This window comes from Myzus persicae, unplaced genomic scaffold (assembly GCF_001856785.1).
Source record: "Myzus persicae strain clone G006 unplaced genomic scaffold, MPER_G0061.0, whole genome shotgun sequence".
Lineage (NCBI taxonomy): Eukaryota > Metazoa > Arthropoda > Insecta > Hemiptera > Aphididae > Myzus > Myzus persicae.
The window spans coordinates 78,272-92,365 of NW_019103968.1; the positions used below are offsets into that span (position 1 = coordinate 78,272).

At 30.7% G+C, this 14,094-nt stretch overlaps 1 protein-coding gene across 1 annotated transcript in view; it reads left to right on the forward strand.

The window, feature by feature from the left end:
- Positions 1 to 14,094, forward strand: part of LOC111037041 — a 162,998-nt gene that overhangs the window by 55,544 nt on the left and 93,360 nt on the right. Inside the window, exon 3 of the mRNA XM_022319397.1 lies at positions 4,596 to 4,701. Within this exon, the coding sequence (XP_022175089.1) occupies positions 4,596 to 4,701 (106 nt within the window). The remainder of the gene's footprint in view (positions 1 to 4,595; positions 4,702 to 14,094) is intronic.

Below are 14,094 nucleotides of genomic sequence, written 5' to 3' on the forward strand. Positions count from 1 at the left end.
GAATTCGAGCAACGCGTCTACACCATCGTCGTCGAGTTTTGCATTCTCGAATTTTATTCTCCTGTGCTTTGTCGTCCCGGGCACGCGTGTAAAACTTCTGCGAGACCCGGTGGGACGTTCGCCAGTCTATGTCTATTGAATAAACTCCTCTAGCAACACTCTGCAGCAGCAGTAACAAGCATATGCTCGGGTCTACGATGCCGGGTATACACGCGTATACATGTGCATATATATATGTATAGATAATACGTGTTGATACGAGTGTTTGCGAAACAAGTTATGCTTTTGGAGCTCCCGGGGACGGCATTGCAGTGTACCGAATTTAATGGTCGGCGGGTTGTAAGTACCATCGCGCGGAGTTACTTGATTTCGGAAATTGGGTTAACGTATACAAAAGGGGCGCTCGCCGCTAAACCGCCACCCCCGTGCTCTCTCTATATATATTATATTATGTATATATATATATATATATGTAGGTGTGTATGTGCCCTACGTCTATTTGTCTATGCGAACGAAATTAAATTAATTTTAACCACTCCTCGTCTTGCAGGATAATAATTTATTTACTGCAAAAGCAGGGATAAATAATTTATGCACTGCGTCACTATAGAATCTAAAATAGATGTTTTCGCTAACGGTGTATCGTAAAAGTGCCTTCGTTATTGTACTTGAATGTGATGTGTCGTTTGAACGCTTAAGTCAAGTATTGAACATTAAAATATATTATGTAACTTTATGTCAAAAATGGTCTTATTTAATTAAGTACGTGTGTGTGTGAATATAGTTAGCCCCTCCTCGTCACAGGAATTACGCCATTACCGTTACATAAAGTTATACAAGCTAATTGTAAGTTATAGCTCTTTAGTTATAAGTAATTGTATGTTCGTTCCCGGAATTTGTAAGTTGACCGTACCCCAGGGACCGGCGGGGAGCTGTTAAAGTATGCTTTTGCAGTTTCCCTTTCTTTATCACAACAGCAAAATCGCTCCAAAGAAATTGTAAGTTAAAATTGTTGTAGCAACCTCTAAATTTTGAGAATGAAAACACAACTTATGTCAATTATTATTTTAACTTACAATTTGTTTGGAGTCATTTTGAAGATGGAGGGGTGAAGGGTAAAGTTCAGAGCATAAAACCTAATTCTTTCGATAAATTCAGTCAATTTACAAATTCACAGAATGGGCTTACGATTAAAGGACTTTATCTTATTACAGTTTATATGTTAGGTTTCGCCATGGCGTGGGGTAAGGGCAACGTAACAGCTGATGTTATTTGATTATATTTAAACATTTTGAAGCCATGCCAATAACGTTGATACAAGATAATATAGGTAATATGACATAAAATATACATTAAATTCATTTGTTTTATTCTTAAATCAGATATATGAAATGTGCATCAACAAGTACTTGTTCGATTATTTGACTATATCGATTTTTTTGTATTTTATGATAAGAATATATTTATTCTGATAAAAAACAATGCGTATAAATTGTATACATTGTTTTTTTTCATCATACTAATTTTGGCACATAATAAACGAATAATATTATTTTTATTAGATCGTAAAAGAATATAATAAATTAAGTAAGTCAGGGACTACGTGAATATTTTATAATCATAACAGCTCGAAGCATTTGCTTTTATAATTCATTTCATCTATTACAGTAGCAACTTATTGATGCTGTAAATTTATATCTACAAGTGCTATTAATATAGAAATTAGTCTTATCATTATATTTCATTTTATTTAATAATATGTACCTATGTGTATAATCCGATCAAATTTTTGACGTGCCCTAATAAGCGTATAATGATTAACCCGTAGCAATTTGAGCATTCAAAATATATCAAACATACTCAACAGGAAATCTCACGAAAGTGACGTCTATCGTGGTATGTTCTCTTTATAACAGCTGATGCCCCAGAGAAATGAGTAAGTGTTATACTCGCTTGTCACTTCTTTTGATGAATAACTTACGTCGTATTAATAAAATGTATTAATTAAGTGTAAGATGGTTGTTCGTTTCGTTGATTCTAATACCAATTTTTCTAAAATACAAAATAATCATTTTCCTCCCACTAAATTGCTGCTCATATTTCTGGATTATAAAATAGATTTATATATGATTTATTTTATGTCACTTCCAGGAATTTGTAGTAACGTGTGTTATATTCAATTAGGCTCAAACGCGTTTTATTTTTAACCAAATATTTAGGTAATACACTCGTTTTTCAACGTCATGATATTAATTTGTTTTGCAAAGATTAATCTTTTAACGTATGAATAAACCATGATATACTTGATTTGAAACTCATATGTTAATATAAAAAGTATCGAGTTAAATAAATAATTATTTAGGTTGGTTCAAGAAAAGCACAATAAATTTTGTTTGATACATCTTACCAGTTATGGTAATTTTGCTTTATTTGTTCTGAAAATGTTTTTTAAATAAATATAACTAATATTTACAATGCACGTATTTACTAGTATTTTATCTAACAAAATAATATTATAAACTTACTATTGATATTGTTCACGGTATTATTGATATTTTATACTTAAACAACTTTTGCATATTAGATTTTTGAATATTGTTTTATCAAGTTTTGTAGTCATTTATATTTTGGGGAACCTTATTTGAAATACTTTTCCAAACGTGGATGTATTTATTTGGTATAGTTATTACATTTCATTTCTATTTTTATATTTTGAAACCGTATCAGTGCAATAGGGTTGTTCAAAGAATTTGTATAGTTGTCGTAACTCAATTTCTCTCCGTGGATTTCCAAAACAAATGAAAAATAAAACAAATTTAAATTATGTATCCTTTTGAACTCCGAACACGCATGAAGTGCGATGAAATTCTGCAGTGTGGTTTTCGCCATTTTGGCACATCCGGTTATAATCGCCTAACTAACCGCAGCCCGCTGTAGTGAGAAAAGTGACCAAAAAAAAAAAAAATAGTTGAAATAGAGTCGGTTAGGTAGAATGTAAGGGAGGAAACGTTCGGTGAATACAAATCCATCGCCTTTTTGGCCGATGTTTTTTTTCCATAACTTTGAAATCATATCAATATACAGAACGTGGAAATATTCATCCGAGGGGTGGCACAGCATTACATTATTTCGCCGTCGGGTGAATATTAAGTTCACCGGTGGCGTATGTAGAACCGTTAAAATCGGTACTATCAGTGTTTGTTCCTATGGAAAGTTTTCTGCATTTACGTGTGACTGTTAGGGAAGATAAGAACCCCCACCTCTTTGTTTGTCCCTACCGACGTTTTGGAATAGCTTTTTGTTTCAAGGGGTACGATTAAAAGGTCAACGGTCTTAATGGTTCTTTTCGAAACGTTTCCCAGAAATTGGACTTGAAGGGACCGAGTTGAAACACACGCAAGGTTTGCCTAACATTATTCGTATATGTGTTACCCGAGGGAAGAATTACATTCGTTTCAAAAGTCACATACTACCATGTTTTTATAAACAATAAATCAAAAAAAATAATGGTAAACTTTTGTTCATTTTTTTTTTAATCCTTGACACTGATTATATCGTTGGCATTCTGAAATTGTTTTATTTTTCTAAAATATTATAAACTGTTACTGTTACTGTTTCTTATACCTAGTTTAAAAAATATTTTATATTTCAATCGACGTTTATATTGTAATATTAAATAACTTATATGTAAAATGTTTTCATAACCGATCATAAAATACCTAACAAAACATAAAATATGCACTATTTTACTTATACATTATACAGTTCATAATTTTGAATATTAGGGCCCCTAATTTAATCGTAGATCCATAAAAATACCCCACGTGTAGGAGCACGCACACACAAAAAAAAAAATGGAAACGAAAAGATAATTTTCAATGCTTTTGAAGTGGTAATAACATTCGTATATAAAAAGTTTCTGAGCTTCGTGAGCGAAAATATTTTTTAAACTTGTCTCCAAAAATACCTTAACCATTTTAAAACGAACTAAAGCATTGCATATTTTTCCCTTTTTGTATTTCCTATTTATAGAATAGTAATATAGTTACTTACAACTTAAAAGCGATTTGTGGTGTATTTATAAAAATAAAAATAATTTTCACCTATTTAACATACTATTAATTAAAAACAGTAGGTACTCTAAATAAAAGTTTTAATCAATATTGTATGTAAGTAATAAAACTAACAATACCAATATCTGATGTAGTTCAATATAAACTTTTTTTTTACTACCTAACGGAAAGAAGAAAAACAATCTAGATACTCATGTAAGTACCAAAATAAGTTATTAACATATCAAAATACCTTCATAACGTGAATCGTTTGATGGGAAATCGTCCATAATTGGTTGCTTCCTGCGTATAAGTTTCGACTATTTGGAGTTAATATTATCTAGGTATAGATGAGGGAATGCAATTTGCATTTATTTAGTCAAAGTAATAAACTTTACTTTAAAACCGTCTATAGTAGATAGGTAGGACAATTATCAATATAGATGAAATATTATAATATGTTTGAGTCTTTAGTAAAAACAACATTTTAATTAAATTTTGTTTTTAATTATCATTAATTAATATTGTATTATTATTGTTTAGAAGAATGTCGTTCACAGCTTGGTATGGAGTTCAGCAAAATTCCAGACCATAGGATCACAGCTAGCTCATCGTATGAAGTCAAGTCAGTGGGACCCCAGAATGCACGGTAAGTCAACGGAAATTTTTGATTTTGATGTAGGAAAAATTATTTGTTATTATTTAAAGAATATAGTTATTATTTGAAAAGTTTCCTGTAAGTAATTTGGTTGCGCAAATTTTTCCCGAAAACTTCCTGTATAAGACCGAATAAAAATAGGATCGAACAAAAAGAAAGTTTTTAAAATTAAACTGCTGCTTTATTATTACCTATCCTCTCGAAAACCATTGTATTTTAGGAATATCACAAAGTCGAGCTGTATACAGCTGCTGGTTTGAAAACTTTTAACTGCTTTCATACTAAGTCAAAAGCCTAATTCGGTCCATAAGATTCATTCAGTAAGTTTTCGTCATTAACATTTAGAATAATATCAGTTAGTGGTTATTTTCTCCAATAAAAGAAAAACTTCAGTCTTATAATGAATAAAACAAATATTGAAACGTTTATTTCCTTGACAGCCTGTGAAATAAAATATTTATTTCAAAGATAACATTGATCAATTGTTTTAATTTAAATATCAGTACAATTCCAGAAACTCATTGTTATATTTATGACTCATTAGTATTGTTGGTTTTTTTTTATTTTAAATTTTACCTACTGTTCAAATAAATAAAATTGACATTTCTGTTATTCGCATTTTTTTTCAATGGCCTATGTAATTTACGGCTGGAAAGAATAACTCCCTTTTCAATCATTTTTCTCGTAAATTATTTTCTATATACCTATACAAGTCTTGTTCGATGGATTCTTTTTCAATGAATATAAAATTGTTATTCACTCTGGAAATGACGTGCTCAGTAAATCTTTATTGTTTGTTTCTATTATTATCATGTTTACATCATATTGTTTGTCAGGTTTGTCTTTCATTTGAATTATCGGATAATATTTTTGTAAATTAAACACGTGTGCTCTGCGTGTTATTATATACATATCAGCGATCAATCTCCTTTTAAGTATTCAAGTGTACCTATTGTACTTGTACAGTGTTTAATTTTACGTGTGGCTTCGATTTTTCATGAAAAATTAATTTTATATTATTGAACATTATACGACATGTAATAACATAAACATAATCAAACGTCCAAATTATAATCGTACACAATTACATTTTTTAGCTAATAATTTACATAATATACGGTAGGAGAAGTCAAATATATTTTATTTATGCTTTATGAATGTTATAGTTCCATACCTATTGAACTTCGTCAAAGTAACTTAGTCTATACGTTATCAAGAATTATATAATATACTTGTATTATAAATAGTAAACAAAGATGATGAAAGGGAGGGGTGTTCATATATAAATTCAACCAAGTTTTTTACAATTTGTGTGTATAGATAATACATTTATTATGTGGGGAAAGCAATATCGGAGGAGATTAAACACCCAAAACCCTTTTGTCTACGTCACTGATTATAAATATTTATAATTAAGTGTAGCTAGCACAGGAACCAAGTGTTATAAATCGAAAATGAATGAATTGTAACTATTAGACTCACGAGAAAAATGTTATGAACAAACTGCAACCATTGATTAAAAATATGTTTCATTGATGAGTTCTGAGACGTCGAAAACCAATAACTCATTTAATATACTGCAATTACGAAGGAACAATAATATTATGTATGCGTCTGTGATAAGCCGAACGAATGATCTTATAACAATATTATCTTCTTCTATTTTATAATAATGTATATACATTTTGTTATGTAATATGTATGTTATTTCATATTATATAAATACAATTACGATAAAGTTGTTATTTAAAATCGTCACGGAAAATTACAATTGAAGATTATCAATGATCGTTTTAGAATGATTAACTTTTCTCGTTTGTATTGTATATGAGTACACGATTCATATAATACATATATTTATATATATTATTATATACGTACAGTCGTTTCTTTCTCTTTGGATTACGAAATATAGCTGCTAATAAGATTACGGGTGCTCGTAGTCGGATATCCGAAACTTCTTGTTTCTTTTTTTTCTCCCTTCTCCTCCACCACTACCCGTGTCTCACCATTCTTGGCTTCGGGTAATAAATCCGCTTAAAGTCGGTCGGCTGGTCCGTAATGAAAAACAAAGCTGCCGAGGATGATAACGAAGGGATGGATTGTTAGGGGTAGAAAATGAAAGTCCAATGTGTACGAAAAACTGGATTTGGTTTTTGTACAACTCTGTCTCGTATATAGTGGAGAAAAATAACAGTTTTTTTCCTTTGTGCAATGCGATTTAGCAAAGATTATCACCCCAGTTGTTTTTTATTTTTTTTTATTTTTCACGGACCGTAGAAAAACAAGCTCCTGAAAACATGGCCATAAATGAAATGGCTACAGTCCTCGAGAATCCCCAATGCTCAAAGTTAACGGCAATTAAATCGCCTAGGCTTGCACGTCGAAACTAGGCGGCACCACGAAATCGCCCTCATAAATGCCACCCCGAGGGCACTAGATATAGCCGAAAATCCAACTTTATTGGGCGTTCAAGGTTAGGTTAGGTTAGACTCGTATACCTAACAGTCATAATATCATGAAGTCGGTAAATTTTCTAGGTGGTTGTTATTAATATTGTCTATTTGTTTTGATCAAATCTGTTTGATTGCATAACACTATTTTTTAATCCAAAGTAATAGATAAACAATATGTTTATTTGTTGTAAAGGTTCTTTGCACACAAAGAGTACATTTTACAACAAGCCAACCATTAACTTGTGGAGCGTTTTAAAATTATAAAAACGATACAACCGATTAATGGAAGAATGCCGATATTGTGAACAAGAATTTTTGGTAAAGTTTTAAAAGATTCCACAATTTATTTAAAGTATTTGAATAGTGAACGTCCCAGGTGTATTTAAGTATTATGGAACTTCTTTTATGATATTATACTTTAGAAACTAACATTGACTTAGTACGTATGAATGAATATTTGATGAACACAAATACATTTCAATTCATAAATAACATAATGAAGAGTTTATTTTATTTTTCTATAAATTAAAAATTATAAGAAATTATTATCAATCATTGATTTAATAATTCTGCAATTATTAACTAAATTATTGACTTAATAAATAAATTCAAAAATGTATTATTTTTATTATTTCACCATTTAAAATCTAGACATTTTTGTCAAGTTTCAAAAAAAAAAGGAAAAAATTAAATGGATATAAACTTGAAGATATTTCATGAGAAAACATTAAAACCTTCCAAATCATTATAATTTAAATTGGAATGAAACATTATTTGGATAAAGCAGAAAAATATTTATTTTAGATATTTGGTTCGGGTTAAACTCAGTTATTAATTTCCTTATGCGTTTTATAAATGAATTGGTCTATGTTCTAGTTGTTATTAAAGTGAAAAGCTTTGGAACTGTTTTGTTAAACTTTACCTACATGTTGAAAGTTGCTATTTTTTTTATATCGTACGAGATGAAAGAGAAATATGTACAGCCCTACCCTCTGAGTGCATTTGATTGATTTTCAGAGTTCGGCTTACATAAGGTCCGGTATTTATTATACCCTTTTTAATGTTAGGCCCTTTTAGGGGAACGATTCGATTAGCACAGCCTTTTTTGTCATGTCAAATGCTGAATAGGCCGCCCGTCAAGGTAAGCACACACTGTATACGACATTCACGATTTACCACACGTACATAAACAACAAAGTAAACTTTGTATTTAAGTGCTCAAAATAGTTTCATGATTTATAATACACAAAAAAGTCTTTCTATTGTTCAATGTTATAAATATATTGTATATATAATAAATATATATGAATGGTTTTTAATTCATTAAAGTTTTAAATACCAAGTTGTATTCTTTAATGTGGTTCTCATTTGGTTTGTTTTAGTCTCATTTTCTCTCGCTCGTTCAATCTTTAACTTCGTATACCTGAGTACCAATGAATAGTTAACAAACGAAACACACATACAATTAGGGGAATCCATCAACTTAGTTTAGAACATGACGAGAAAATATTATTTACAGACCTAAAAAGTAAACAATATTATTACGAAACTCACTTGCTCTTACACTCTACTTTCGTATGAAACAAAACTACTGCATACGTTGTCAAACGATAACATTTTAAACATCAAACAGTAAATTTTTTATTTCATGTCATGGAAGTTTTAAAGAAAACTCATATTGAATTTCAGCTACATTAGAGATAAAGGTAATTATGAAAACAACGAGTAAACTGAATAACATTTGTTACAATTTAAATTTATAATAGAATTTAACGGATAGTTAAAAAAATAATCTGTTTTCAATTTTCCATCAAACCCGTTTTGTGTCATTGAATATTTTACATTAATAGTAATTAGTTTAAAAGAGTTCAAAGACTAAAAAGTTGGTGTTATGTTTAACCCATTGATATCATACATGGTATCTTTGGAACTGGGACTAGTATCTCTTGGGGCCAACAAAAAACATATGAAGTAACATAGGGTTAAGTTTTATTAGAACACCCTTTATTTGGTTAGGGTAGATCCATATTACAGATAAAAATACACAAATTCTAAAACTTTTAACAGTGCATTATTAACCACGCCATTCATTATATTATTAATACATTTTTTAATGCTACACAATTAATCGTCAAAACTTGACTGATGTAGTCATAGTTGAATTTGAATAAATGCTTATTGTTAGAATCTATTAGTTAAATTTAAATTGCACACATTAAAATTAGTAAACATAATATGACAAGGTACTATATTTATCTTCATTTGTAATTAAAGTTATAATAACTTTTTACTTATTTTTTTAGTTATTGAATATAAAAGTTGTTCAACAGAGTTAGGATCTCGATAAAATTTTTAAAAAATATATATTCTTCTAGTGCTTATCCGAGTTTTTTTTAGTATAGTTAAGTTTGAACGTTTTATAACATTTAATTTATTGTCTACTAAGGCTTCCAGCTGTACTTTAACTATACAATTAATTGACATCATAATAGTGGACAAAATTTAACTAAACTAAGTAATTAAATAATAATAGTTTATTTAAACATTGTATAATATCCTAGTTGTTGTACATTTCATATTTTACAAAAATATGTACTGTATTTACACGCATTCCTAAAAACTATATATATAATTTTTATTTTATGACCATGTGTTACAAATTTACAGTAAACATGATTTAATCAATAGGATACAGGCATAGACATTTTTATTTTTACTTTTCATATTGATAGTTTTGGTGTATTCCGTGGACTGTATTAAATTAATTTACACATTATTTACATTTATTGTTTACCGAACGAACGATTGGCAGCTGCGATATAAACTGACAGAAATTCGAAAAATTTCAACCTTAAAAATGTACGAGTCAGCAATAATATTATTAAAATAAAACTATAAGCCTGTATTTCAGTATCGACATATTAATAGCTTCTGGTAAAATAAATATGTAATTTTATAATAATCATTTGATGAGAGAAATTTGTTTTCCCAGAAAAACACATAATTACAACTATTACTGAACATAAATATATAATATTTTTTTACGTCGGTATAGATTTATTACACTTTAGTGTGGTAAAATAAATGTGAAATTCTATAGTTATAATTTTATGAGAGGAATTTATTTTCCCAGACTAAAATTTCATATTTAATTACATAAGTGTATAGTATTTATATTTTATACTTCTTAAATGCCATCACTAATCGTTTAGTAAATGAGCCACTGTGTGGACACAAATTTTAATTTTAATCTTTGTTTTGCGTTATATTATAATGATTATTCAAATACTGTCAAGTTTATTTAACAATATGTTATTTGTTACGATTTGTTATTTCAACCATTTTATTGTTGTAAGTTTGCTGTTGTTTGATTAAATTAATATTAAAAATTGTACACATATATGTGAAAAAATAATAAATAAATAAATAATATATTTTCTATATACCATTTACAAGCGTGTTCTGGACGCTCACATCGATCATGTAGGTATACCTACTATATGGATGGTGTAGTTTATTTGACGGTCAGCTAACTGCGTTTTGACTGGTACCACATACATATACGTGGTACGTTTATTGCGGGTAGTTTAGAGAGCGTCTCGTAAAGAACACTTCAACCTCGGTGAGTCGAGTGGCATTAAAAAAAAAAAAACATTCCTCTGGCTTCCTCAGAATCACTTCGTGCAGTGGTTTATGATGACAAAAAAATGCAGTAGTTAATGGCCATCTTGAAACCTCTTTACCTACACGGCGGGCGCCCATCGTTGCATCCCATTATTTTTTTCTTTGAAAGTCATGTGACCCCCTCATCGGGCCGTTTCTGTGGCGCCTGTATAATAATAATAATAATAATAATAATAATAATAATAATAATAATAATAATAATAATAATAAAATAATGTTTGTGGATCCTGGACGGACACTATTACAATGTACCAGACAGTCGACGACGCCATCGAGTTCACTCATTCGGAACGAGCTTTTTCGAAATCTAGGATGTTCGTGTCTTACATTAAAACAAAACTTTGTGGATAAAGTTTATTAAAATTGCATTACGAATATAGAGTGTATAATGTTATAATATATGTGCGCTCTCGGAGCTCTGATTATTTTGAAGTTTTCACGTCAACCACATCACATTCGCATATGTGTATCCTGCAACTTTCGTAATAAACTTCTCGAAAATCCCTTTTTAATTAGCCATATGCATTATTGAATACACATAAATACAAGTGCACGTATATTATCGTGAGGCTGTCGCAATCACTAAATTTAATTAATTCTGTATTTCTGGTCGGAGACATTTTAAATCAGTTTGCTTGTATTATATTCGTTGATACACGTCAAAATATTTCCGGTGAATCACACTCAGTCATATCACCCACTCTCATTATTGTTTTCAGCACAAAATACTTAATATAGTTACTGCACAAAAAGTTTTTAAAAATATTATTTAGTGTTTTATAATTACTGAGGCAAAAAAATAAAAACCATAATTATTAAGAAAAAAATAACTGTTACGATTATTGAAGTATAAAAAGCATTTTAAATAACAGCCCGAGGGGGTTTGCAAAACTCGAAGGGGGTCGTCAAATGGAACAAGTAAGAGGTTTCACACCCCTCGAATATATTATTCACTTTAATACACAAACTTATGCAGATAAAAGAAACTTATTTAATTTTAGAATGGCACCTATTTCTAGTCTGTCAGTGGTTATTAAAACTATTTTTTTTTTTTTTAATAAAAAACAGCCTCACTATTCCCACAGTAAATTGTTAGTCGAATCTGTGACTAAAATCATTTATCTGCATTTCTTAAAAAGACACATTTTTATTAAATTGTAATTTTGATTTTTTGAACCCCGGGATAGTATATACTGTACTTGAGCTATTTTTAGACCTTATACAAACTCTCCATACAAGCTCATTCTAGATATTGGAAGATAGAGGTATAAAATACTTGTAGAGTAATATAATTTTGGATTTAACTAATTGGCTGTATTATAAAAAGTCTACATACTACACAATACTATAGACGTCCGTAAGTTGATAAATAGTTAAAAAATAATATATTGGTAGATATTTAAGTCAACGATGCCGTATAATAATATATATTGCATATGCCATAAACAATAATCCTCAAGATACAAAATAAATAACTAATAGTTTTCCTTTTATACATGTTATATTCTTAACAATTTAAAAATATTTTTGCTTATTATATATTTATATTACTCATTGCGTATTTTATAAAATATAACATTTTCATTGATTGTCTGCGACATACAACGAAACTTTTAATAACATTTATCTTAAAAAACAAACTCGTTTGAAACCTAATAATTGATTGGTAAATTACATGTTGAATATTCCATTGCAATGTTCTGTAATAATTATTATAGTAAATCGCAATTAGTACACAGAGTTTTTTTTGTCACCTTATTTAATATTATGAAAATGTATAATATCAATATGCGAATGGCGCTAATTCCATTGTTAGGATTTGAAACTCGTATTACAAAATAACACTCGGCTGATACCACCAAAACGTACTCACCCCCCCCCCCAGTCCCGTCAACGCCTACTCAGTGTACTCCGCCGCCGTTTCAGTGTCGACAGAGAGCGGTTTTCCTTTCGATTTTCCGACGGCGGTGATGGTCGGCAGAGGGGAGCGTTAATTATTATACTATCGTTGCCGTTTCACGGAGCCGTGGTGGATGACAATCTGTCGGCGAAAATCGCCAACTCAGCTGCAGCGTGGCTTAATGTATACGCTTGTATACAAGAGGTAGGTAGGTAGACCACAATAAAGCGAAGTGTGTAAAATATATATATATATGTGTACATATATATTATGCACATTTTAGTTTTTGGCGAATCCGTGGATGATTTGGCGGTAGGCCGTCGAGGCGGTTAGTGGCGGTAGTGGTTGGGCCTGGGGATAGTGGTGAGGGTTGATATAATATAGGTGTGTGTGGGGGGGGGGAGCGGTTCCCACAATATTGCCCTTTTTAAAATGCTGACATTTCAAAAATGTTGTTTCAAGCGGTGGTCCCGGTAGAAATTAGTGTAATGTACTGTGCCGGTGTGACGACTGATGACGTGGTGTTTGCTGCGGTGGTAACCATCGCAGAATTTAAGTTAATTTAAATACGAAAAAAAAATAACGACAATCATCAAATGAGATATAATATATCATTATTGAAATGTTATAGTCTCGCGAGTCTTGACCGTCGCCTCGAAAAGATGTCACAGATTCACAAAATATGTAATGTACAAGTAAAATAAACATAATATCTTAACGTACAGACTACTATAGAATATGACTACCGCCAGGTGACGACGACCGACGGCGCCGCGGGAAACGTGCTTACCAGTTACCGACCGAAGGGGTTATACCTGAGCGAATTTTAAACACCACGTCAACGGCATTGCTTCGTTTCCCCGGACACCCAACACAGTGACATGATACCCCTATACACCCAACCCTATCCCGATCCCACGGCATTTATCCGGCGCGCCGGCGACAAAGTTTTTCGCTCCAATGCCGCGATGACAACCGTCATCCCCGTTCACGTCGGTGATCGTCATTGCAATATAGCTCGTGTGCATTCGATCGTAAATCGTGAATTCAGGATTTATATAATATAATATCTCACTTAATATTTGATATTTCACCCTATATTTATCTCTTTTTTTTCTCTCCCCCTACCCCCTTCGTTCTTGGTCTCTCTTTACATCAGTGTAACTTTTTATGGAATATATTTTCGTTTGGATTTACCTACAGCACATATTTATGAGTAATTATTATCTTGTCTGATAAATTAAAATTTTTTTTTTAATATCCTATTTGATGTAAAACGTCTTGTTAAAAACAGTATTTTAAATCACGCATTGTTCACACAATACAAAATCATTTTTTTATAAT